At 43.1% G+C, this 26,689-nt stretch overlaps 1 protein-coding gene and 1 pseudogene across 4 annotated transcripts in view; both read left to right on the forward strand.

The window, feature by feature from the left end:
• CYSTM1 (cysteine rich transmembrane module containing 1) overlaps positions 1–26,689 on the forward strand; it is a 66,229-nt gene that overhangs the window by 9,971 nt on the left and 29,569 nt on the right. For all 3 annotated transcript variants that reach the window (XM_079916465.1, XM_079916464.1, XM_079916466.1), the window contains exon 2: positions 14,022–14,243. In XM_079916465.1, the coding sequence (XP_079772591.1) occupies positions 14,042–14,243 (202 nt within the window). In that variant the 5' untranslated portion in view covers positions 14,022–14,041. The remainder of the gene's footprint in view (positions 1–14,021; positions 14,244–26,689) is intronic.
• On the forward strand, positions 5,144–6,146 carry LOC307183596 (large ribosomal subunit protein uL22-like; annotated as a pseudogene). Its single transcript has 2 exons — positions 5,144–5,353; positions 5,709–6,146. The product of its transcript is annotated as a large ribosomal subunit protein uL22-like (transcript).

The raw sequence follows: 26,689 nt of genomic DNA on the forward strand, positions 1-26,689 counted from the left end.
AATAGGGAAGTTGGGACACTAGAAGGGGTCTACAGAAGCATTCTAGGCATTTAAAAAAAAAAAAGAGGTGGGTAACATGAAAATACCAAAAAGCACTAAGAAAACTTATTTTTTTTCTGACTATATAGGTTCCTTATTGAAATTTTCAAACATACAGAATAACAATTGCCAATAATTCCAGCACCCAGGGAAAACCACTATAAATGTTTTTTTCCTTCTAGCCAAATTTTGTCTGTCTACTGTTACTGTACACTTAAAGCATGAAAATCTTTTTTTTTTTTTCCCCATTTTAATCAAGGCTTCTCAGGACGGTCCCCTCAGCCCTTCCCAGGCTTGTCTGCCAAAGCATGAAAATCTTAATGTACAACTCCAAAACTGTTCCATGTAATCATGACTCAGCTCAAGATGTGGAACATCTCCATCATCCCAGAAATCTCCTCTTGTGCCTCTTCCAGTCAATATCCGTAGATTCGTTTTGGCTGTTCTTGAACCTCATATAAATGCAGTCTTACAGTGTGAAGTCTGTTGAGTCTGGCTTTTGTTCATCATTGTCTGTGGGACTCATCCACATTGCTGCATGTAGTAATTGTTCTTTCCTTATCACTGGGCAGTGTCTATTGTATAACTGTACCGTAATCTTTCTGTTCTGCTGTTGATGAACATTTGGATGGTTTCCGGTTTGGGGCTATAATAAATCAAGCTGCTTTGACCATTCCTTTTTTTTTTTTTTTGGCCATGCTGTGCTGCATGTGGGAATGTGGGGTCTTAGTTCCCTGACTAGATATTGAACCTGTGCCCTCTGCACTGAAAGCACGGAGTCTTAACCGCTGGACCACTAGGGAAGTCACTGACTATTCTTACATGTGTCTTTGGTGGACTTACGTGCTCATTTTACTTCAGTATATATCTAAGAGTAGAATTGCTGGGTCATAAGATAAATATTTCCAAAGTCATGAATATATTATAAACTTTGTTCTAAAAGTGTGACTGTGTCCAGGGTACAGTGTGAATTATTCTTTGTTTATAAGGATGGAGATCAAGGTTCATTTTTTTAATTTTCTCCCATTAGAATAGCCAGCACTATTTATTGGAAAGATTAATTTTTACTTTCTGAGTTGCAGTGATGCCTTTCTATTAAATTAGGTGACTACTGTGTGGGTCTCTTGTAGAATTCTTCATTCTGTAACACTGATCCATTTATTAATATTTATTTTAAAGAAAATGGGATCATGCTTTTACATTTTTCTACGCTTACTATTAATATCATGCTTCAAATTGAGAATAATTGCAAAGGAACTATTATATAGATGTACCGTAATTTATTCTTTTCTTTTTTTTTGGACGTTTGGGTTGTTTTTTCTTTTTTCTGTTTTGTTCTTTTATGTTGCAGGCTTTCCTTAAATGTCTTGATAATCCTTGTTCATTCATTTATTTATGAGGCAATAAAAAGCTGATTAGAAGTTCTGCGTGCATGGGCTTTTCTGAGGAGTGACTGGGTGAGTCATTGGAGTCTCCTCGAGTATTATCAGTAATTTTTTCCCCTCGGGCTGCTCAGTTTTTCCAGAGGAACATTCTCCACTCTACTGCCTGCAGGGTCAGTGCCATGCTACCAGGTGTCTTGTCATTAAAAAAAATAACTTTGAAAACTATTATTCTTTCCTTCATCTCTGCTTTGATGAGGTCTTTTATTGTGATCTTACCTCCATGGGCCACTTTCCGAAAGAATAGTTTCTGCTCTTCTCATTGTATGGTTGAATGACTGAAAATCCTATGACTTTGAGCATGTCTTGAGTGGGATCATCAGATAAGAGTGTTCAATGCAGCCTTTTTTTAAAAAATTTTTGTTTTATATTGGAGTATAGTTGATTTACAATGTTGTGTTAGTTTCAGGTGTACAGCAAAGTGATTCAGTTGTACATATACATGTATCTATTTTTTTTCAGATTCTTTTCCCATTTAGGTTATTACAGAATATTGATTAGAGATCCCTGTGCTGTACAGTAGGCCCTTGCTGGTTACCTGTTTTAAATATAGTGTACACGTCAATCCCAAACTCCCAACTTATCTCCCCACCCCCACATTTCCCCTTTGGTAACCATAAGTTTGTTCTCTAAGTCTGTAAGTCTGTTTCTGTTTTGTAAATAAATTCGTTTGTATCATTTTTTTTAGATTCCGCATATAAGCAGTATCATATATTTGTCTTTCTCTGTCTGACTTACTTCACTAAGTATGATAGTCTCCATGTCCATGTTGCTGCAAATGGCATTATTTCATTCTTTTTTATGGCTGAGTAATATGCCATTGTATGTATGTACCACATCTTCTTTATCCATTCATCTGTTGATGGACATTTAGGTTGCTTCCATGTCTTGGCTATTGTAAACAGTGCTGCAGTAAACACTGGGGTGCATGTATCCTTTCAAACCATGGTTTTCTCTGGATATATGCCCAGGAGTGGGATTGCTGGATCATACAACAGCTCTATTTTTAGTTTTTTAAGGAACCTCCATACTGTTCTCCATAGTGGCTGTACCAATTTACATTCCCACCAACAGTGTAGGAGGGTCCCCTTTTTTCTCCACACCCTCTCCAGCACCTGTTGTTCATAAACTTTTTGATGATGGCCATTCTGACTGGGGTGAGATGATATCTCATTATAGTTTTGATTTGCATTTCTCTAACAATTAGCAATGTTGAGCATTTTTTCATGTGCCTGTTGGCCATCTGTATGTCTTCTTTGGAGAAATGTCTATTTAGGTCTTCTGCCCATTTTTGGATTGGGTTGGGTTTTTTGTTTTTGTTTGTTTTGTTTTGTTTTTTGTTTTTTTATATTGAGCTGCATGAGCTGTTTGTATATTTTGGAGATTAATCCCTTGTTGGTTGCATCATTTGCAGATATTTTCTCCCATTCTGTGGGTTGTCTTTTCACTTTATGGTTTCCTTTGCTGTGCAAAAGCTTTTGAGTTTAGTTAGGTCCCATTTGTTTATTTTTGTTTTTATTTCCATTACTCTAGGAGACAGATAGAAAAAGAAATTGTTGTGTTTTATGTCATAGAGCATTCTGCCTGTTTTCCTCTAAGAGTTTTACAGTATCTGGTCTTACATTTAGGTCTTTAATCCATTTTGAGTTTATTTTTGTGCATGGTGTTAAAAAATATTCTATTTCATTCTTTTACATGTTAGCTGCCCAGTCTTCCCAGCACCATTTTTGAAGAGACTGTCTTTTCTGTATAGTCTTGCCTCCTTTCTCATAGATTAATTGACCATAGGTACTTGGATTTATTTCTGGGCTTTCTATCCTGTTCCATTGATCTATATTTCTGTTTTTGTGTCAGTACCATACTGTTTTGATGACTGTAGCTTTGTGGTATAGCCTGAAGTCAGGGAGCCTGATTCCTCCAGCTCCATTTTTCTTTCTCAAGATTGCTTTGGCTGTTCAGGGTCTTTCGTGTCTCCATACAAATTAAAAAAAATTTTAGCCATGCACATGGTTCATGAGAAAAAAAATTTTTTTTTCTAGTTCTGTGAAAAATGCCATTGGTAATTTGATAGGGATTGCATTGAATCTGTAGATTGCCTTGGGTAGTATAGTCATTTTGACAATATTGAGTCTTCCAATCCAAGAACATGGTATATCTCTCCATCTGTTTGTGTCATCTTCAGTTTCTTTCATCAACATCTTATAGTTTTCAGAGTACAGGTCTTTTGTCTCCCTAGGTAGGTTTATTCCTAGGTATTTTATTCTTTTTGATGTGATGGCAAATGGGATTGTTTCTTTCTCTTTTGTTGTTAGTGTATAACAATGCAACAGATTTCTGTGTATTAATTTTGTATGCTGCAACTTTACCAAATTCATTGATTAGCTCTAGTAGTTTTCTAGTGGCATCTTTAGGATTATCCGTGTATAGTATCATGTCATCTGCAAACAGTGACAGATTTACTTTTTCTTTTCCAATTTGTATTCCTTTTATTTGTTTTTCTTCTCTAATTGGCATGGCTAGGACTTCCAAAACTATGTTGAATAAAAATGGCAAGAGTGGACATCCTTGACTTGTTCCTGATCTCAGAGAAAATGCTTTCAGCTTCTCACCATTGAGTATGATGTTAGCTGTGGGTTTGTCATATATGGCCTTTATTATGTTGAGGTATGTTTCCTCTGTGCGCGCTTTCTGGAGAGTTTTTATCATAAATGGGTGTTGAATTTTGTCGAAAGCTTTTTATGCATCTATTGAGATGATCATATGGTTTTTATTCTTCAATTTGTTAATGTGGTGAATCACACTGATTGATTTGCAGATACTGAAAAATCCTTGCATTCCTGGGATGAATCCCACTTGATCATAGTATATGATCCTTTTAACGTATCGTTGGATTCTGTTTGCTAGTATTTTGTCGAGTCTTTTTGCATGTATGTTCATCAGTGATATTGGTCTGTAATTTTCTTTTTTTTGTGGTATCTTTGTCTGGTTTTGGTATCAGGGTGATAGTGGCCTCACAGAATGAGTTAGGGAGTGTTCCTTTCTTTGCAATTTTTTTTTTAAATTTTTTTTTTGCTGTACGCAGGCCTCTCACCGTTGTGGCCTCTGCCGTTGCGGAGCACAGGCTCCGGATGCGCAGGCTCAGTGGCCATGGCTCACGGGCCCAGCCGCTCCGCGGCATGTGGGATCTTCCCAGACCGGGGTATGAACCCGTGTCCCCTGCATCAGCAGGCGGACTCTCAACCACTGCGCCACCAGGGAAGCCCTCTTTGCAATTTTTTGGACTAGTTTCACAAGGATAGATGTAAACTTTTCTCTAAATGTTTGATAGAATTCACCTGTGAAACCATCTGGTCCTGGACTTTTGTTTGTTGGGAGTTTTTAAATCACAGTTTCAATTTCAGTACTTGTGATTGGTCTGTTCATATTTTCTATTTCTTCCTGGTTCAGTCCTGGAAGGTTGTACCTTTCTAAGAATTTGTTCATTTCTTCCAGGTTGTCCATTTTTTTGGCATATAGCTGTTTGTAGTAGTCTGTTATGATCCTTTGTATTTTTGTGGTGTCAGTTGTAACATCTCCTTTTTCATTTCTAATTTTATTGATTTGAGCCTTCTCCCTTTTTTTCCTGATGAGGCTGGCTAAAGATTTATCAATTTGCTTTTCCGGTCAGCGGCCTGAGGTGACCTCTAAAAATGGTTCGCTATTCACTTGACCCAGAAAATCCCACAAAATCATGCAAGTCGAGAGGTTCAAATCTTCATGTTCACTTTAAGAACACTCGTGAAACAGCCCAGGCCATTAAGGGTATGCATATCCGAAAAGCCACTAAGTATCTGAAGGATGTCACTTTAAAGAAGCAGTGTGGGGCTTCCCTGGTGGCACAGTGGTTAAGAGTCTACCTGCCAATGCAGGGGACACGGGTTCGAGCCCTGGTCCGGGAAGATCCCACATGCCGCGGAGCAACTAAGCCCGTGCGCCACAACTACTGAGCCTGCGCTCTAGAGCCCTCGAGCCACAACTGCTGAGCCCGCGTGCTGCAACTACTGAAGCCCGCATGCGTAGAGTCCATGCTCCACAACAAGAGAAGCCACCGCAATGAGAAGCCCACGCACCACAATAAAGAGTAGCCCCTGCTCACCGCAACTAGAGAAAGCCCGCGCGCAGCAACGAAGACCCAATGCAGCCAAATATAATAAATAAATTTAAAAAAAAAAAAAAAAAAAGAAGCAGTGTGTGCCATTCCGTCGCTACAATGGTGGAGTTGGTAGGTGTGCCCAGGCCAAACAGTGGGGCTGGACACAGGGTCGGTGGCCCAAAAGAGTGCTGAATTTTTACTGCACATGCTCAAAAATGCAGAGAGTAATGCTGAACTTAAGGGCTTAGATGTAGATTCTCTGGTCATTGAGCACATCCAGGTGAACAAAGCCCCCAAGATGCGGCGCAGGACTTATAGAGCTCATGGTCGGATCAACCCATACATGAGCTCTCCGTGCCACATTGAGATGATCCTTACTGAAAAAGAACAGATTGTTCCTAAACCAGAAGAGGAGGTTGCCCAGAAGAAAAAGATATCCCAGAAGAAATTGAAGAAACAAAAACTTATGGCCCGGGAATAAATGCTGCAAAAAATAAATGCAAATGAAAGTAAAAGCAAAAAAAAAAAAAAAAAAAGATTTATCGATTTTGTTTATCTTCTCAGAGAAGCAACTTTTAGTTTCATTGATCTTTTCTATTGTTTTCTTTGTCTCTATTTCATTTATTTCTGCTCTGATCTTTATTACTTACCTTCTACTAACTTTGGGTTTTGTTTGTTCTTTCTCTAGTTGCTTTAGGTGTAAGGTTAGGTTGTTTGAGATTCTTCTTGTTTCCTGAGGTAAGATTGTATTGCTATAAACTTCCCTCTTAGAACTGCTTTTGTTGTGTCCCATAGGTTTTGGGTCATTGTGTTTGTCTGTAGGTATTTTTTGATTTCCTCTTTGATTTCTTTGGTGCTGCATTGGTTGTTTAATAATATATTGTTTAGCCTCCACTTTTGTGTTTTTTTTTTTTTTTCCGGTAATTGATTTCTAATCTGAGTGTTGTGGTTGGGAAAGATGTTTCACATGATTTCAGTTTTCTTAAATTTATCGAAGCTTGCTTTGTGGCCCAGCGTGTGGTCAGTCCTGGAGTATGTTCCATGTGCACTTGAAAAGAATGTTTATTTTGCTGTTTTTGGATGGAGTGCTCTATAAATATAAATTAAGTCCATGTAGTCTAATGTGTCATTTAAGGCCTGTGTTTCTTTATTGATTTTCTGTCTGGATGATCTGTCCATTGATCCAAGTGGGGTGTTAAAGTCCCCCACTATTATTGTGATACTGTCGATTCTTCCTTTTATGGCTGTTAGTATTTGCCTTGTATATTGAGGTGCTCCTATGTTGGGTGCATATATATTTATAATTGTTATATCTTCTTGGATTGATCCCTTGATCATTATGTGGTGTCCTCTTTGTCTCTTGTAACAGTCTTTATTTTAAAGTCTACTTTGTCTGATATGAATATTGCCACTCCAGCTTTCTTTTGATTTCTATTTGCATGGAATACCTTTTTCCATCCCCTCACTTTCAGTCTGTATGTGTCCCTAGATTTGAATTGGGTCTCTTGTAGACAGCATGTATACAGGTCTTGTTTTTGTAGCCATTCAGCCATTCTGTATCTTTTGGTTGGAGCATTTAATCCATTTAAATTTAAGGTAATTATCAGTATGTATGTTTCTATTGCCATTTTGTTAATTATTTTGGATTTGTTTTTGTAGGTCTTCTTTCTCCCCTTCCTCTTTCGTTCTCTTGTGATTTGATGACTAACTTTAGTGTTGTGTTTGGATTGCTTTTTCTTTTTTGTGCGTTTTTTATCTATTTTAGATGTTCAGTTTGCGGTTCCCATGAAGGTTTTTTGTTTTTTCCCCCACCCTGTGGAATCTTACTTTATTATTATTTTTTTAATGTTTTTACATCTTTATTGGAGTATAATTGCTTTACAGTGGTGTGTTAGTTTCTGCTTTATAACAAAGTGAATCAGTTATACATATACATATATCCCCATATCTCTTCCCTCTTGCGTCTCCCTCCCTCCCACCCTCCCTATCCAACCCCTCTAGGGGTCACAAAGCACCGAGCTGATCTCCCTATACTATGCGGCTGCTTCCCACTAGTTATATAAACATGATTGTCTTAAGTTGCCAGTCTTTTAATTTCAAATTCATTTCTAATATCCTACATTTGTGCTCTCCTCTTCTCGTGAGTGCTGGTTTTCATATCATATTTGTGTGTGGATGATTTCCTACCTTTACTGTATATTTGCCTTTACTGGTGAGCTTTTCCACTTATAATTTTCTTATTTCTAGTTGTGGCCTTTTCTTTTCCACGTAGAGAAGTTCCTTTAGCATTTGTTGCAAAGCTGGTCTGGTGGTGCTGAATTCTCTTAGCTTTTGTTTGTCTGTAAAGCTTTTGATTTCTCTGTCAAATCTGAATGAGAGCCTTGCCGGGTAGAGTATTCTTGGTTGTAGGTTCTTCCCTTTCATCACTTTAAATACATCATGCCACTCCCCTCTGGCCTGCAGTTTCTGCTGAAAAATCAGCTGATAACTTTATGGGAATTCTCATGTATGTTTTTTTGTTTTTGTTTTTCCCCAAGCAACTTGTGGGATGTTAGTTTCCCAACAGGGATTGAACCCAGGGCTTTCACCCAGCAGTGAAAGTGCTGAGTCCTAACCACTGGACTGCCAGGGAACTCCCCCCTTGTATGTTTTTTTTCTTTTTTAAAAAAATTTTTAATTTTATTTATTTATTTTTGGCTGCATTGGGTCTTCGTTGCTGCACACGGGCTTTCTCTAGTTGCAGTGAGCGGGGCCTACTCTTCGTTGTGGTGCATGGGCTTCTCATTGCAGTGACTTCTCTTTGTTGTGGAGCACAGGCTCTGGGCGCATGGGCTTCAGTAGTTGTGGCTCGCGGGCTCTAGAGTGCAGGCTCAGTAGTTGTTGCGCATGGGCTTAGTTGCTCCGCGGCATGTGGGATCTTCCCGGACCAGGGCTTGAACACCTGTCCCCTGCATTGGCAGGCGGATTCTTAACCACTGCACCACCAGGGAAGTCCCACCCCCCTTTTATGTTATTTGTTGCTTTTCCCTCGTTGCTTTTAAAAAATTTTTATTTTATTTATTTATTTTGGTTGTGCTGGGTCTTAGTTGCAGCGGGTGGGCTCCTTAGTTGCGGCTCACTGGCTCCTTAGTTTGTGCCAGTGGTCTCCTTAGTGGTGGCATGCATGTGGGATCTAGTTCCGTGACCAGGGATTGAACCCACATCCCCTGCACTGGAAGGCGGATTCTTAACCGCTGTGCCACCAGGGAAGTCCCTTCCCTTGTTGCTTTTAATATTTTCTCTTTGTCTTTAATTTTTTGTCAATTTGACTATGTGTCTCAGCGTGTTCCTCCTTGGGTTTATCCTGTATGGGACTCTCTGTGCTTCCTGGACTTGGGTGACTGTTTCCTTTCCCATGCTAGGGAAGTTTTCAGCTATTATCTCTTCAAATATTTTCTCAGGTCCTTTCTCTCTTCTCCTTCTGGGACCCCTATAATGCAAATGTTAGTGTGTTTCATGTTGTCCCAGAGGTCTCTGAGACTGTCTTCATTTCTTTTCATTCTTTTTTCTTTATTCTATTCCATGGCATTAATTTCCACCATTCTGTCTTCCAGCTCACCAGTTCTTCTGCCTCATTTATTCTGCTATTGATTTCTTCTAGTGTATTTTTCACTTCAGTTACTGTATTGTTCATCTCCATTTGTTTGTTCTTTAGATCTTCTAGCTCTTCGTTAAACATTTCTTGTCTTCTCGGTCTATGCCTCCATTCTTTTCCTGAGATCTTGGATCATCTTTACTATCATTAATCTGAATTCTTTTGCAAATAGATTCAATGCAGTGGTTTTTTAAAAAATTTATTTATTTTATTATTATTTATTTATTGTTTCTGGCTGTGTTGTGTCTTCGTCACTGCGCGCGGGCTTTTCTCTGGTTGCGGTGAGTGGGGGCTACTCTTTGTTGCGATTTGTGCGCTTCTCATTGTGGTGGCTTCTCTTGTTGCAGAGCACGGACTCCAGGTACACAGGCTTCAGTAGTTGTGGCATGTGGGCTCAGGAGTTGTGGCTCGTGGGCTCTAGAGCGCAGGCTCAGTAGTTGTGGCGCACGGGCCCAGCTGCTCTATGGCATGCAGGATCTTCCCGGACCAAGGATCGAACCTGTGTCCCCTGCACTGGCGGGCGGATTGTCAACCACTGTGCCACCAGGGAAGCCCAGATTCAATGCAGTTTTAATGGATCTTGGCTGCTGCTTGATTTGAGCTGTCTCTTTTGGAGCTATGATTTGTCTTTAATGCTACAATTTCCACTGTTTACATTTGATCCTCAGTGTAACACACTCTATTATAGTAGAGCTTACATTTCACCTGACCAAATTTATAAGGGAAAACATTCATGTTTTAAAGTTTTGTATCATACCTTAAATTTAAAGCTCATTTATATTTTGCTTATGTTAAGTGGTTTGTACTAGACTGTGTCAATGTGAGGGAATCTTTCTTTACTTGGGTTCGCTTCTGTACAAACATGGGAACAATGGATTCCCACTGGGTGAACTCCTGCTTTTAAGATGCCAGCTCTGGAATCTTTGATCTTGACACAGATGCTATTTCTATGACTTTTGCTGTTCTCTTACTGGGATGTTTTTCCTGCTTAGAGGAAACTGAAAATAGTTCCAGATTTTATTCCTCTAAGGTGACTGTGTTCTGGGAACACAGGACAGAGTGTGGGGTGGGGGTTGGTCATGACAGTAGAGCATCTGTTATGCCTTTATAAGTGCATCTGAGTAGTACATGGGGTTCCCCTGACCCCAGACATTAAGCAATTTCTCAGGCAGAGGGAGAAAGTTACATACTAAAAATGAGGGGGAAACATGATTGAGGGAGAAAGGGGAGGACATACATTTGGGAGAGTTTTGAGGGTCCCAGGAATAATGAGGAATAGATACACATAGATCGATCAAGAAAAGTCAGGAAACATTGAGGTGTGAGGTTGTGATAGTTCTAAACGCTTTATTCTCTGTGCCTTCTCACTGCTCATTGTTCTTAGAAGGGCAGTGTCTTCAGAGAAATATAGGTGTAGACTTTGCTAGAGGGAGAATGATCATTATTACAGGGTCTTGTTGGATTAATGAAGTTAAACTACAGTTTTGATGGAATTAGGTCAGTACAGAGGACACACACACACACACACACACACACACACACACACACTGAACTTCAGGAAAGAGTAGTTATGATGGCTGTGTTCTACTTCTGTGACTTAAAAAATAACTAATGGAATAGCTGTAGGGAGGTTAATGAGACTGATTTCTGTGTTAACCAGGGCTCACTAGGTTTACCACAGCCTTCCAGGCAGGAGAGAGGGAATGCAGAAGTAGTCAGCAGTTAGGTGCCCAGGTTCACGTGATGATTGCAGTGTTTGTCACCGTGAGCCTTTGGTTTAGGGTAAAGGGAAAGGCCATTTCCAGGTCAGAGTGTGATGCCACGTTGGCATAGACCAGAGAGCAAAGAAGGGAAAGAACCCTAGTTCTTTTCTGAATCCCTCCCAGGCCCCTGAAGAAAGAAGAATGAGAGACAGAATGCAGATGAGGTCAAAAGAGAGATCTTCTAGCCATTCCGATTTCATCTTACAAAGTTTCAGCTTATTATCCCCTCCTTCAAGTGATACTCTCCTCACTCCCACCTCCTCTCAACTGAGTTTAAGCCCCTACTGCTACCCAGCAGTCTGTTTACCACCTTTTCTAAAAACTACCATCCTTATGTTTGTCTTTTTAACCTGTTGTCCAGGGGAAGGATTTGAAGCATATCCATTTCTATACCCCACTACTTAGCACAGTGCCAGGCACAGTCAGCACTGCATAAATGTCTGCTTGCTTGAACATCAATCAGAGGGGTTCATTAGCTTACCTTACTATTGGTTCCTAGTAGTGGAAATTCTACAGAGGTAGCTTAGGTTAGGTTGGTGGGTTTTTTTTTGTTTTTCTGTTTTTTTTTTTTTGCGGTACAGGGGCCTCTCACTGTTGTGGCCTCTCCCGTTGTGGAGCGCAGGCTCAGCGGCCATGGCTCATGGGCCTAGCTGCTCCACGGCATGTGGGATCTTCCAGGACCCGGGCACAAACCCGTGTCCCCTGCATCGGCAGGCGGACTCTCAACCACTGCGCCACCAGGGAAGCCCTAGGTTGGGTTTTAATCTGATTTATGAGCTATTATAAAGTCATCTGGAATCCCATTTCTTTCTTTCTTTTTTTAAAAATTATTTAGTTATGTATTTATGTATGTGTGTATGTGGCTGCGTTGGGTCTTAGTTGCTGCACACGGAATCTTTGTTGCCACATGCAGGACCTTCACTGCAGCCTGCGGGATCTTTTTTGTTGTTGTTTTAGTTGTGGCATGTGGGATCTAGTTCCCTGACTAGGGATCGAACCCAGGCCCCCTGCATTGGGAGTGCAGAGTCTTAACCACTGGACCACCAGGGAAGTCCCTGCAATCCCATTTCTTTCCTTCTTTCTGCTCTACCTTTCTGAAGTATCTACTTCATCTTAAGGCTGGTGGCTCCCTCACGGCTGCAGATTGGCTGTCAGCAATTTTGTAGGCCATGTCCTTGCTAGACCGTGTATTTGACTGTGTTAAGGGGAAGGGAAGGTTGGGAGTGTGTTAGGAGAGGCCCAAGATTTTTGTTGTTGTTGTTGTTAAATTTATTTATTTTATTTATTTATTTTTGGCTGCGTTGGCTCTTCTTGCTGCGTGCGTGCTTTCTCTAGTTGCGGCGAGCGGGGGGCTACTCTTCGTTGCGGTGCGTGGGCTTCTCATTGCGTGGGCTTCTCTTGTTGCGGAGGATGGGCTCTAGTCATGCAGGCTTCCGTAGTTGTGGCTCGTGGGCTTCATTGCTCCGTGGCATGTGGGAACTTCCCGGACCAGGGCTTGAGCCCTTGTCCCCTGCATTGCCAGGCGGATTCTTAACCACTGCGCCACCAGGGAAGCCCAAGCCCCAAGATTTTAACTGATCAAACCACTTTCGAACTAATCCGAGTGCCCAAAGGATGCCATTTGTGATTGGCTTAGTCCTGGAGTCCTTGAATCAGTCTTGATGGAAAAGAGGAAAGGGTGACCTGGATTGGCTTAGGTTAGATTGGGCTCACCCTGGAACTGGTAAGGAATGAGCTTCCCCCAAAGCACATAAACTACAGGAAGAAAGAATGGATACTTAACTGGAAATCTGACTTATTATGAAGGGGGATGTGGTTGTTGCGTGGGCAGCCAGCAAAGTCCACTGTTTTAATGCAGATTTTCTAGGGAAACTTACTTTATGGCTACTCTGTTCTTCTTATAGAGTCATTTATGAATTTATTGATTGCATATTATGAAAAAGAACTAATGGTGAAATTATTAAATTTTGAGTATGAGACTCTTCCCTCTATTAACTTACTCAGATAGGTAAAACGTTAAATATCAGTACAGGAGAGGGGTGAGTACAAGGCAGCAAGATGATAGCAATCATGTTCATCCAGAATATATGTACTTTGTATTCCCCAGTAATGCTTTTAATCAGGAAGTCATTGTGTCAGGCACTTCGGGGGCTACAGAGATGATAGAAAGGAGATGCTGGCCCCCTCCAGACTTCAGGCCCAATCAAGAGAATGGATAAAAGGCTTTGGGGACTGGGAAGAAATGGCCTCCCTCACAGAAGCAAACCACCGAGAGCAGGAACCTGTAAAACAAAGTGGGGGCTCCTGGGGAGTGCTCCAGAGTCCTGGGAGCCTGGATGGTCAGAGGAGGTGCTTGGCATGCTCTGTGGACATCTCTGCCCTTTGTGTAGTGACAACCGAGCATACTGCTCAACTGCTCAGAGCTGTGGGTCTCAGGAGAGCAAGCAGATCACCCAGTGCCCAGGGTGGGGGCAAGCTTTATACTCACTGGTCACTCACTGCCAGTGTTGCTGCTTGTTAGAAAACCCCATTGTGGCCCAGCCCTGTTTGTTGGAGGATTTCTGTCACCAGGTCAGCCTCTGCTGATCTGATTCATAATTAATGCTGTTAGACTTTCTGCCTTCTTCTTAGAGCTATCCAGTCACATTTATGGATATTTTAGAGAATTAAAAAACAAAATAATAATCGGTTCTTCATTCAGCACATTTACTGGGGCCTGCCTTGTGCCGGTCACTATGCTAAGCTCCAGGGTCATGGTGATGACCCCAAACTGATGTGATTCCTGCTGTCACAGCCTGTAGTCTAGTGGGGGGGGCAAACAAAAGGCAAACAGATACATAAGATATTTGCCAATTGTGATGGTGAGAAGGAAACAAAATGGGCAGAGCTGAAGATGTGCAAGAGGTTTAAGATATCTTTAAGGCAATTTGTAAATGATCTCATGATTACAGTTTTTATCCTAACGATTTCCCCAGATTAAATGCAAATAACTTTCATTGTCTGTCTCTTAGGTGTACTCAGCAGGTCCCTGATGAACCAAGGGAACCCTCCACCGTATCCAGGGCCCGGTCCGACGGCTCCGTACCCACCTTATCCACAGCAACCGATGGGGCCTGAGGGCTACCCTCCAGGACCTATGGGGGGACCCTACCCACCTCCTCAGGGGTACCCCTACCAAGGATACCCACAGTACGGCTGGCCGGGCGGACCTCAGGAGCCTCCTAAAAGCACAGGTACTGTGATGTAAATGGGGCATGTATACAGTTGGTCCTCCATATCTGCAGGTTCTGCACCCACAGATTCAACCAACCACCAGATTGAAAATATTTGGGGAAAAAAAATTCCAGAAAGTTCTAAAAAGCAAAACTTGAATTTACTGTGCTCCAGAAACTACTTACATAACATTCACGTTGTATTTACAACTATTTAAATGACATTTACATTGTGTTATGTATTATAAATAATCTAGAAATGATTTAAAGTATATAGGAGGATGTGCGTAGGTTATATGCAAATACCTTTCATATAAGGTATTTATATATAAGGGACTTGCGCCACCGCAGATTTTGGTATCATGTGGGTCCTGAAACCAATCCTCCGTGGATACCGAGGGGCGACTGTATGTGTATTACGTAGGTGTGCATGTGTGCAGTCCAGTGTCACCAATGGAAATGTTTGCATGTTTTCTTTGGCAGGGAAGAAACTCTGGCCTTTGTTTGCCATGTGACATTTCCAAAGCTTGGTGACTGCTTAGGGTGGCTTCTAACTCCTGAGAAGGACTTCTTTCTTGGGAGGGCTGAATCAATTCTGCCTCCTTTCTCTTGTCCCCTGTGGGGCTGATGACTTCCTGGCCGACATGTTTTCTGAAGGCATCTCCTCGAGCAGTGAGAGGGGGCAAAGTACTGGTTGGATTCTTGCTCTGGCAGCCAGTTTTGCTTTACAGGTTTAGCCTGTTGGGGTTGTTTTATGTCTCAACTTGTTGACCCTCAAGTCATCCTCTTGCCCCTGCTATTGGGGTGGGTTTTCTTTACTAATATGTTTCCATAATTCTATTTAACCTGCTAGCTGAGTTGTCAGTAGGCTTCTGAGTCCTTCTTGTGTGCTGGAACAGTGCTACTCAAAGTTTACTGTGCAGACAAGTGCCAGTCCCTGAGCGGCTATCAGGCTGCAATGAGATAAATACAGAAAGTGAGAGTAAAAATTTTAAAACTTTGAGAGCAATTTGACATTGCTGTGACATTCGAGCATGGAATCTTGCGTTTTACAAAAAAGTAGCAGTCTGTGAAGGGTTAGGAAGGAAACATCTTGAGAAGCACTGTGCTACATGTCTTGGTGACCGTTATGACCTTTTGGTTTGCAGACTAGTTGCTGTCTTAGAGCTTTCAGCTTTTGAATATAGCTCATTCTTACCGAGTGCTTATTATGTGCCAGGTGCTCTCCTAAGAGCTTTATATACATTCACATTTAATCCTTGCAACAGTCTTATGAAGTTATTCCCATTTTACAATGAAGTAATTGAGACACATTGTGGAGTAACGACTTGCCCAACGCCACCCAACTAGAAATGGCCAGACCCCAGATTTAAACCCTGAAAGTTTGACTGTGGAATCTGTACCTGTATGTTATTGCTGTACTGTTGTCCCTTTCCTGTCTTTTCTGACCTGACACATTTGTCTGAATTTAGGGCCTTAGGCTGCCTCCGAGATTTTCCTATAGTTTAACCCCTTACTAATCAAAAGTAGTAACAGAACTGACAATTCATTTTATTTCAGAATTTGAGGGTTCTTTAAAATGGGTGGATGCCAAGGAAGAAAAATAGGTTTAAGAGGAATTGTGCGCTCAATATGGGAAAGATTTTACTTTTATGGGGTCAAGTCAGGGGCTGTATTGAGATTGAATAGATTTGAATAGCTTTAAAAGATTTAGTTTATCTTGAAGGAAAACTTTTACAATCCATGGTTCTGTTTTGTTATAAATTGTTATAACATGTGCTTGGAGGACTGCAGGAAGTGCAACCAGTATAAATCAGAGCAGTTGGCATCCAGGTCTATGACATGAGAGGGGGATTTCCTGAAAATAAATCTCAGTTTCTGGGGTTTCTGCTTCAAAACAAGGTAACCCTGTGATGAATGAAAGAAGGCCGACTGAAAAGACCACATAATATATGATTCCGTTTATGTGCATTTCAAGATTAAGCCAAACTAATCTATGGTGATGGAGATCAAAATAGTGGTTACTCCTGGCTGTGGTGTCGGAGACTAGGATAGGGTTTGTTATTGACTAGGAAGGACACAGGGAAACTTCTGGGGTATTAGGAGTTTTTTTGGTTTTTTGTTTTTGGCTGCGTTGCGTCTTCATTACTGTGTGCAGCCTTTCTCTATTTGTGGCGAGCGGTGGCTACTCTTCGTTGCAGTGTGTGGGCTTCTCACTGCGGTGGCTTCTCTTCTTGCGGAGCACAGGCTCTAGACGCGCGGGCTTCAGTAGTTGTGGCTCGCGGGCTCCAGAGCGCAGGCTCAGTAGTTGTGGTGCATGGTCTTAGTTGCTCTGCAGCATGAGGGATCTTCCCGGACCAGGGCTCGAACCCATGTCCCCTACATTGGCAGGCGGATTCTTAACCACTGTGCCACCAGGGAAGCCCTAGGAGTATTCTTTTATCTTAATCTGGGTATAAACATTTTCAAGCCACACACTTAATATTTGTGCACTTTAGTATATGTTATATGTCAATGAAAAAAAAAGTCAGCCCAGCGTTTGTACTAAACAATAGATTCAGGCCAGTGCCTCCCTAGGTTGTGTCTTTCACCCACAGCCCTCCTGCTGTATGGTTTGTAGGCCACTTCTGGGCCTGTATTGTTTATACTGACTGTAATTACCATTCAGTGGATTTGGAACATTATAGAGCTTGTCTAGAATAAGTGCTTCCTGGGCTCAGTGGACCTTGTCCCCTCATGCAGAAAATACAGGTTTGGCCCTCTTTCTTACGTTTGGTGTAATTTAAGTATTACATCAGCGTTTTTGAGGGAAAAAAAAATATCTTAATTCTTCTTAGGATTAAAAGGCTTTTTTATTTCAGTGTTATCAATTTATCAATGATTTCATAAATGCAGTTGAAAGCGGTTTAACATCCTTTTCTACAGGATTTCTCTCTCTGTCATCAGCCTGTGCATTGTTAGTTGCCCAGACCTGTTCTATACCAGGTATGGCAGGGGATGCCAGGTGGTCAAGTTCTTCTCTCAACCTGGGGTCCAGGTTCTGTGAATGGGACCCTCTGACTCCCCTCTCTCTAAGGGATGTGCTTTTTAGGGACCCCTTTCATTTCTTTCTCTTTATATTGCTCCTGGGATCCCCAATCGGAATCATTCTTGGGGCCTGCATTCTAAGCATGTGTCTTTGAGCTCTCTGCAGAAATTTAAGGGTTTTTTCCTCTAGCAGGATGATTTTAGATGTATCTACTACTGCATATGCCATCTCTCAGCTGAAGTTCATGTGTGTAGTCCCTTCTGTTAACAGCTACCTAGGTGGAAATTATTTGTTTTAGGGTCTTAGCTACTCTTAATTGGTGTCTGGTAATTAGTAAGAGTTTAATAAAGTGTTGAATGGACAAGTCGGTGGGTAGATGGCTAATCTAAGCAGAACCTTCTTTGGTAGTCTATTTTTTAGTTCAAATTTCATTTTTTCAGATATTGTATTTTTTTAATTAATTAATTTATTTTTGGCTGCATTGGGTCTTCGTTGCTGTGCGCGGGCTTTCTCTAGTTGTGGCGAGCAGGGGCTACTCTTCATTGCGATGTGCAGGTTTCTCATTGCGGTGGCTTCTCCCACTGCGGAGCACAGGCTCCAGGAGCACGGGCCTCAGTAGTTGTGGCATGCGGGCTCAGCACTTGTTGCTCGCGGGCTCCAGAGCGCAGGCTCAGCAGCTGTGGCACACGGGCTTAGTTGCTTCGTGGCCCATGGGATCCTCCCGGACTAGGGCTCAAACCCGTGTCCCCTGCATTGGCAGGCGGACTCTCCCCACCAGGGAAGCCCCAGTATTTTTTTTTTTAAGCCTTTGTTTTTCTCAGGAAACCAGCTTTTTGGAAACCATGTGATTGGAAGCAGCAGGTGCTTGTGGGAATGAGGCTTCCCAGGGAGCACACCTGCAATACGTCAAGGATCTCCTGGGGAGATTTTTAATAATAATAACAACTATACCAACTAGTATTTCTTGCACTGGCATTAGCTTCACTGGCATAATCTTCATAATGACCCTGAAGCATTAGTCCCGTGTTATAGAGGTGGAATCTGAGGCTCAGAGAGGTTGTGATTCAGTTATTTATTGTATAACATACCACCCTGAAACTCAGTGGCTTAAAACAACAGTGATTTATTATTTCTCATGATTCTGTGAGTTGGCTTTAGGGGATCTCTCCTGGGGTCACTTGCATGACTTAATGCAGCTGTCACCTTGGCTGGAGCTGAAATGTCCAAGACTGCCTCGCTCACGTGACGAAGGCCTGGGTATAGCTCCATGAGGCCTCTACACATCTCCCTTTCCACGGCAACTAGCTTCCAAGAGTGTGAAAGTAGCAGCTGCCAGGCTTTTAACGGCTAGGCCCAGAGCTGGCACCGCCTCACGTACCCTGTATTCTGTTGCTCAAAGGCTGGCCAGATTCAGCAGGAGGGGAAATAGATGCCATCTCCCCCCACTCCTGCGTTTTTGGCAACAGCTTTATTGAGATAGAATTCACATACGATACAATTCTCCCATTTAAAGTGTCCAATCCAGTGGTTTTTGGTGTATTCACAGAGTTGTGTGACCATCAGCACTGTCTAATTCCAGAAGATTTTCATCACCCCGAAAAGAAACCCTTTGGCAATCACTCCCGATTTCCTTAACTCTCCTCCTACACGAATCTACTTTTTGTCTCTATTGATTTGCTTGTGTTGAACTTTTCTTATAAATGGAATCACGTAATATGCGCTCTCTTATGACTGGCTTCTTTCACTTAGTGTAATGTTTTCAAGGTTCAGCCACGTTGTAGCAACTATCAGTGCTCCATTCATTTGCCAAATAATATTTTATTGTATGGATATACCATATTTTATTCATCTGTTCATATTTTATTCATCTGTTCATTAGTTGATGGACATTTGGGTATCTGCTTTTGAGCTATTTTGAATAATAAATAATGGCTGTTATAAACATTGGTGTAAAATAGATTCCATCTTACTAGGAGGAACAGCATGTGAATACAGAGTGAGAGGAATCATTGGTGGCCATCTTGGCAGATAGTCCACCACACTCCAATCTTTCCTTTTAACAATTCACCTCTCTCCCATATGCAAATTATACCCATCCCCTTCTAAGACCACCAGATGTCTCATCCAGTAACTCCCTCGGCTTGGAGTTAAGGATGTCACCATCGAGGATGGCCTCTAACCAGCCATGCTGCTCCCTTCACTCCCTACTCCTCATTCCCATTCTGCCCAACTGTACGGAGAGATCAAACAGAATATCAGCACTTCTGTGAAGCTTTCCCTCCTGTATCCCACACCTCCCATAGAATTGACCACTCCTAAGTGCTTCAGCTGCACCCCATACAGACTTCTTTCAAAGCATCTCCTCTCTCCAAATTCAGTTAGTTTTCATGTTCTCTCTAATTTACCTCTTTAATGTCTGACTCCAGTCAACCTTGCTCATACTATTTTAGTTTAGGCTTCCACCATTTGTGTTGGTCAAGACTCTTAAGATTGCAAGTGACAGAATCTCAGCCTTAAATATTAACCAACAACAGAGGATCATCGGAGACCTGAGTAAAGGCCCCAGATGATAGATGGTGACCAAAACAGACAGGAAAAAGGGACACTGAGGGAACAGAGGCAGCACAAGGAGCAAAAACCCTACTACAAAAAAGGGGGGGAATCTTCTAATATTCTTAGATATGCAGGGAGATTTCTTACTGAAATAAGAGTAGGGATGCTGTTTAAAAAGCAACTCAGGGGCTTCCCTGGTGGCGCAGTGGTTGAGAGTCTGCCTGCCGATGCAGGGGACACGGGTTCATGCCCCGGTCCGGGAAGATCCCACATGCCGCGGAGCGGCTGGGCCCGTGAGTCATGGCCACTGAGCCTGCGCGTCTGGAGCCTGTGCTCCGCAACAGGAGAGGCCACAACAGTGAGAGGCTCGCGAACCACGAAAAAAAAAAAAAAAAAAAAGCAACTCAGGATACAAAAGCACTTAGGCAAGGAGCATGTGTCAGCCCAAGGATTGTGTTCAAAGACCCATTTGGATAGCCAGGTCTTGCCAAACCAGAACTTAAGGCTTTTTGCCACAGGTGGAAGCTTGACATATGTTTTGGTTATCTATTGCTATGTAGTAAATCACCCCAAATCTTGGCGTTAGAGATTCTATAATTTGGGCAGGACTTGGCAGGAAAGATTTATCTCTGCTCCCTGGGCCTGGAACATAGGAGATAACCAGTTTGCTGAGTTGAATATATGTACTTTCTACCCTTGAATGGGATTTACAAACTTTCTTTCTTGGCTTTCATATTTATAGTTGTCTAAAGGGGCACCATTGGGTTGGCTCACACCAATAATACAGAGGAAGAAGCTGTTCGGTTTGGCAGATGCTTTGGAAGAGAGAGAAGGATGGGAGCATGACTGCTGGCTGTCTCACTGCTGGGAGGGGTCACGTGATGCCCGTGCTGAGACGCTACTATGTTTATGCGTGTCCCGTCCAGGCTTGGGCTTTTCCACTCTTACTGGCTTGGTTTGACCCTCTTGTTTCCCGTGAAGTTAATTTAAGTTCAGTCGTATTCTGTCACCTGTTTTCAGTTTCAGTGAAATCTTGTACTTCTGGTTCATCATAACAAGGAATTGTTCTTTTGAGTGCAAAAAAAAAAAAAGAAAAAAGAAAATCCCCCATCCAGTATCCCTTTTCCCCCTCTCCCTCCTTCCACGTGGCCTCTCAGTGTGGCTGACTTGGGCCTCACAGTGTGACAGCCTCAGGAGGTCTGGGCTCCTTAGGCGTTAGAGTGCAAAAGTGGCAGCTGCCAGGCTTTCCTTTAAAAAACAAACGAACAAAAAACTTTTCATTTTACTTCTAATTTTGAAAATATTCCAGACTTACAAAAACTTTGCAGAAATAGTACAAACAATTCTGTATACCTTTCACCCAGATTTCCCCAAATCTTCTGCAACTACAAGGTAATGATCTCCCCGGCTTTTTTACTGCCCAGGCTCAGAAGTCTCAGCACATCACTTCCACCACACTCTCTGTCAAAGCAGCCACAGGTCTAGCTAGCAGAGAGTCAAGGGGAGGGGAAATGGACTTTACTCTTGATGGGTGGGTGACAAAGCCACAGTGCAAAATGGCACATGGGTGGGGAGATCTTCAGAAACTCTACTCCCAAGTCCCAGGGGTGATGGGGGAACTCATGTTCAGTGAAGCATTCTAAATAACAAAACTCTAGGTTCTTATGAATATGCCATAGTAACAAAACTGTTTAAAGTGAAAATTAAACACAACAATATCTCCAGTCTTAGGTCAGAAGATAGGCCATCTGTCTTTCAAAGGAAAGTTCTGTGAATTGGTTAGAAAGTCATGAAGTCCGAGGTTTTTAAATTCTCTCACCAAGTGGTATGGACTTATATACAGTACCAAATGTAAAATAGATAGCTAGTGGGAAGCAGCCGCATAGCACAGGGAGATCAGCTCAGTGCTTTGTGTCCATCTAGAGCGGTGGGATAGGGAGGGTGGGAGGGAGGGAGACGCAAGAGGGAGGGGATATGGGGATATGTGTATATGTATGGCTGATTCACTTTGTTATAAAGCCGAGACTAACACACTATTGTAAAGCAATTATACTCCAATAAAGATGTTTAAAAGAAAAAAGAAAGAAAGAAATTCTCTCACCAAAATTGAAATGGCTCCCACTCAGATACCTCAAATCATTGGGAATGTTATAGAGTTCTCAGCTGATCACCCTTCCGAGCTCATGGCAGACATCACTCATCAATTCTGGCTCTAGCTGCTCAGCCCCAAATTTGGCTTCAGAATCCTCCTTACCGAAGGAGCCTAGGCAGCCGCTATGAGTGAGGCTTGAATTGTTAGGTAAAATGAGGCCGTTTTACCATTCCTTGCTAGGCCGAATCCCTCTTTTTAGAGATACTAAAACTGAAGTACAGTGAGGTTTAGTGACTTGCCCAGGGTCCACGAGTTTTGACTAGGATGTAAGTCCTGATTCCAAGCTAAATGCATTTCTTCTTTATGGCCTGCTACTGCGATCCAGCACTGATTCCACAGCAATTCCCAGACACCTTCCCTCCACCTCCTCCCTCTGCCTTGCCCCCAGCCACCGAAACAAACACAAAAACCTGGTAGTTATAACAGGGTACCACTTTCCTAGTAGACAGGTGAAGTGGAGTGTGATAAAAACTGCGTTCAAATCCCCTTATTAACACGAGGACCTGGGCAGATTGTTTAACCTCCCCGATCTTTGAGTGTGCCTGCCTCCCCTTGTAAGCTTCCTGAAGGTGATTTTTTCTCTCCTTCATCTCTGCTTCCACAGAACCTAGAACAGTGCTGACACGTGGTATATGCTCAGTAAATATTTGCTGGATGGATGGAAATATCACCAGTTCGAAAGGTGGTTGTGAATTCATGCTCCATGTCTGGTCCCCTTTCCCTTTGAGCCCCTTCCCTTGCTATTTAACTCTTGTGAGTCCAGATACTGCGGTTTTATTCTTCTGGGTTAGGACCGATATCTGACAATGTATCGACGTAAAATAAAATGAATTCTGCTCCAGCAGAGTCCTTGGGATGCCCCCATGGAGTTCAGAAGCCTGATTGGCCTTTGAACCGGATTTCTCAGCCTGTAAAAAAGTGCCCCTTTTCTTGCTCTTTGTAATTTGAAGAAGCAAAAGGGGGGAGCACCTGTTCCAGGAGAGCCCTGCCGGGTCACTGGCCAACCAGCAAGATGCTGTGAGCGGCCTTTCCTCAGTCCACAGTCAGAGTGCCGGCTGGTAACATGGCATGGTGCCCCTGCACACTCCCTTTGGTGTCTGACGCTGCTCTCATCACTCAGCGCAGGGATAAACGAGAAAGGAGTTTAACCGTCTGGCATCTCTGGCTAACTGGCTTGAGGTCTGGAATTACAGCTTGGCTTGTTTGAGCCTTTTATGCTTTTTTTTCATCAGAAACTCCGATCAGGCATCGTCATTGCCCCGAGAAGACTTTTCAGCATAGATAAAGTCCAGCTCAGTACCTTCTTTCTCTGCCAGGCATCAGATGACAGAATGTCTCAGCAAGGACACTGCCTGGTGCCACCTAAAGCCACATTGGCTTAGGAATCTAGGTGGAGTTTCTCCAGTTCCCTGAGTTTCTGTTTCCTTATCTGTAATATTGGTATTATAGGACTGTGGCGAAGCCGTAAACAAAGTCATATACCACGTAGAGTGTATGGGCAACAGGGACTTAGCACCCTCCCTTGGCCCACACCACTTTTCTGAATTTTTGCTTGTGGTTGGATGGGGGGGTGGGGAAGACCGGAAGCCCTCAGGGGAAAGGTGGGGAAGCCAGTTGCTGAGGGTCATTCCTGATCTACCCTGAGAATCCCCACCCGTCTGAGACAACCGTAGGACGGACAACTCCAAAGTCATGTCATCTGCAGTTTGTAGCCTTATAACTGGTCTCCCTCCTCCTGCTCTTGCCCCCTGCTGTCTGTTTTCTCCCCAGACCCTCTAGAAGCTTCCCTTATCACTCAGAGTAAAAGCCAGTCCTTAGGGTGACCAGCCAGGCCCTCCATGAGCGGGCTGCCCCCATGCACTGCTCCACCTTCACAGGCTGCCCCATTCCCTCCCCGGCCTTGGTATTTGCCATTCCCTTTCCCTCTCCTCCGAAGTCGACTGGGCTTGTGTCCTCTCGTGGTTCTTGCTCAGCTGTCAGTCACCTAGTCAGAGAGGCCTTCCAGCCACCTCCCCTCTCCCTCTGCCCCATTTAACCAAGTACCACAGCCTGGCACACTCTCCCCACTATGTCCACCTCTTTTCTCTTGCCAACACATTGTTCACATGTCCCTTTGGCTGCCTTTCTCCTCCTGCTGGAATGTAAGCTCCTTGAAGGCAGGGACTTTTGTATGTCATGTTCACTACTCGATTCCAAGTATGTGCTGACTGGCTGAGCGTCCCCTCCCCCAATGTCCTCTGCCTGCACAGGTGTCTTTGCAGCATTCTACTTCCAGCTTTACCTTGGGTCCCTGTTCCTCCTCATCCCCTCTGTACAGAACCCTGGGAGTGGCTCCAAGGAGCTGCTACTAACTGAGTTTTTGCTGTGTCACGCCTGGTGCTGAACACTGTATATCCATTTAGTCAGCGTGACAGCTCTATGAGGTGGGTCTCACTAAAGAAGAGTTTGCCCAAGGTCAGAGCTAGTAAGTGGCGAGCAAACATTCTAACACCGTGTGTGACCTGAGAGCCTGTTCTCCATGACGGTGCCCCTGAGGCTCCTCCACCGGGATAGGTGCCAGCGCCCGAGGGCTCTGCCCCGTTGCTGCCTTCCAGTCTGGCCAAGGTCCACGCTTGGCCTACCTTGTGCTGCTTCCTTCTTGGTCTCCTGGTTTATCCTGATCTCTGCCTTCTTCATGGCAAGGGTTGACTGTCTTGTGAAATACTTCTTTATATCTTATCCTCACTTGATCTTTGTTCAGTTAATTCATTTAACCTTCGTCCTTCCTCTTGCATCTCTTAGCACACGTTCTGGGACGTTCAGTTGAATCTTCTAGTGCCCAAAGGGCATTTTCATGGAATTCCTTGGAAAAGTGCCCTTATGTCTCACATGGGCTTGGGCCAACATCTTTAAAACTTCAGCCAGCCCTGTCAGAATCGGGAAACTTGTGGTTTCTGACTCAGCAAGTAGGTCTGGTCACATAGACTCTTTGCTATGAGAAGAGAGACAGACCCAGTGGCCACAGGAGGGAGGTCTCTAGAAAGGGAGGAAGAAGAGGAAGATGAGTAAGGAAGGGATATGAGAGGGAGACAATATGGTTCCCAGACCTAGCACGGTAGCTGGTAGGTAGTAGTGCTTCCAGAAAGATCTACAGAAAGCATGAAATCTCAGGGCCTATCTAGATGAAGGTGCAGAAACTGGGGGCAAATGGGACGGTTGCCTGTGGTCTGATCCAGCCTGAACTTGGCCCCTCAACTAGGAGAAGGCGTGCTGCTTATGGGGTCCTCCTGGGATGCGTGGCTCTTGGTAAGGGCTCTGACCCCAGCTGTTTCTCTCAGCACTGCAGGGACCCCTTTCCCTATCTTAGGGAGGGCAGGGACCTTCATGGCCCATCAGGCTTAGAGCTTGCTGATTCTTGCTTTGGAGGGGAAACTGCTCCTTCTTACTTTTGTCATGGTCTACTGGCTTCCATTTAGTGGAGGCTTTGCTACCAGCCTGGGTTTCTTTGTGATAGGCCAGAAGTTTTGATTTACCTGAGGATAAAAAGGTTTTTGTGGAAGCAGTTCCTCACCTAATACTTGGGCGTGCCAGAGTAGAACCTATACAAGTTAAGGGCTCAAACATTTCTTTTGCCCTCCTTAATGGTTTTCTATTATTCTTAGAATAAAGACCAACATTCCAAAAGGTCTTGAGAGGTCCTTCAGGGTCTAGCCTTGCCAGCAGATTCTGTTTCAGTTTCTCAGCCTCTCTGGGCCTCTCCTCCCATATGGCTTTTGCAAATGGTATTTCCTCTGTATGGCTTGGAAAATTCACACCTCTCTTGACTCAGTACAAATAACCTATTAATCCTTCCCATTTCACTCCTGTGTCATTTCAGTGATGCTGAGTGATACCTTACCCCCACCCCGGTCTGGGTCAGCTTCTGTCCTTCATAGGACTCTTGGGTTTGTAATTTTACAGCCTTGGCTCTAGTTAGAGAATTACGGTCTCCACCACTGTCTGAAAGCATCCTGATAGTAGAGACCTTGTCTAATTTGACTGACCACTTGATTCCCCAGTAACTACTTGTTGAGTGATTGAAGATGAGAAGTTTAAAGATAGCACAGGGAACTCTGCTCAATATTTTATAACAACCTGGTTGAGAAAAGAATTTGAAAAAGAATAGATACATGTATGTGTATAACTGAATCACTGTGTACACCTGAAACTAACACAACAGTTAACTATACTCCAGTATAAATAGAAAGTTTAAAAAAATAAAGATATGCAGGAGAGAAGACAGGGTGAGTTTCTGGAATAAGCTTTTTCAAGTGTTAAACTCTGGGTTTGAATTTGCAGAAAAGACTGTTTTGCACTACTTTTCACTCCCTCACGTTATTTTTTGGTCTGGGTTCTGAGCAGAATATTCACTGTGGAGCACTGTTGTGATACTGGCAGTCACAGGTGTGTGAATTATCAGAACTGAGAGATGCAGCTTTGGGTCATTTTTGCCTCCATTGAGTGGTCTGGTCCCTAAACATAGTAATGACTCTCATAGAAAAAAAAAAAGTTTTCCCATTCATAGTCCAGATACCCCATCATCTCAAATCTTTTTTGTGTTCTTATTTCCTAGGCAGGTCTTACTTACGTGCACGTGTCATTTGCACCTGGCTGCCATTGTAGTGTAGATTCCATTGTGTATTGTTTTCCTCCCAACTTACTTTGTCATAAGCAAATTTCCTATAAGGCAGGATTTCTCAACCTCAGCACATTGAC

The sequence above is a fragment of the Stenella coeruleoalba genome (genome assembly GCF_951394435.1).
Source record: "Stenella coeruleoalba genome assembly, chromosome: 3".
NCBI classification, from domain to species: domain Eukaryota; kingdom Metazoa; phylum Chordata; class Mammalia; order Artiodactyla; family Delphinidae; genus Stenella; species Stenella coeruleoalba.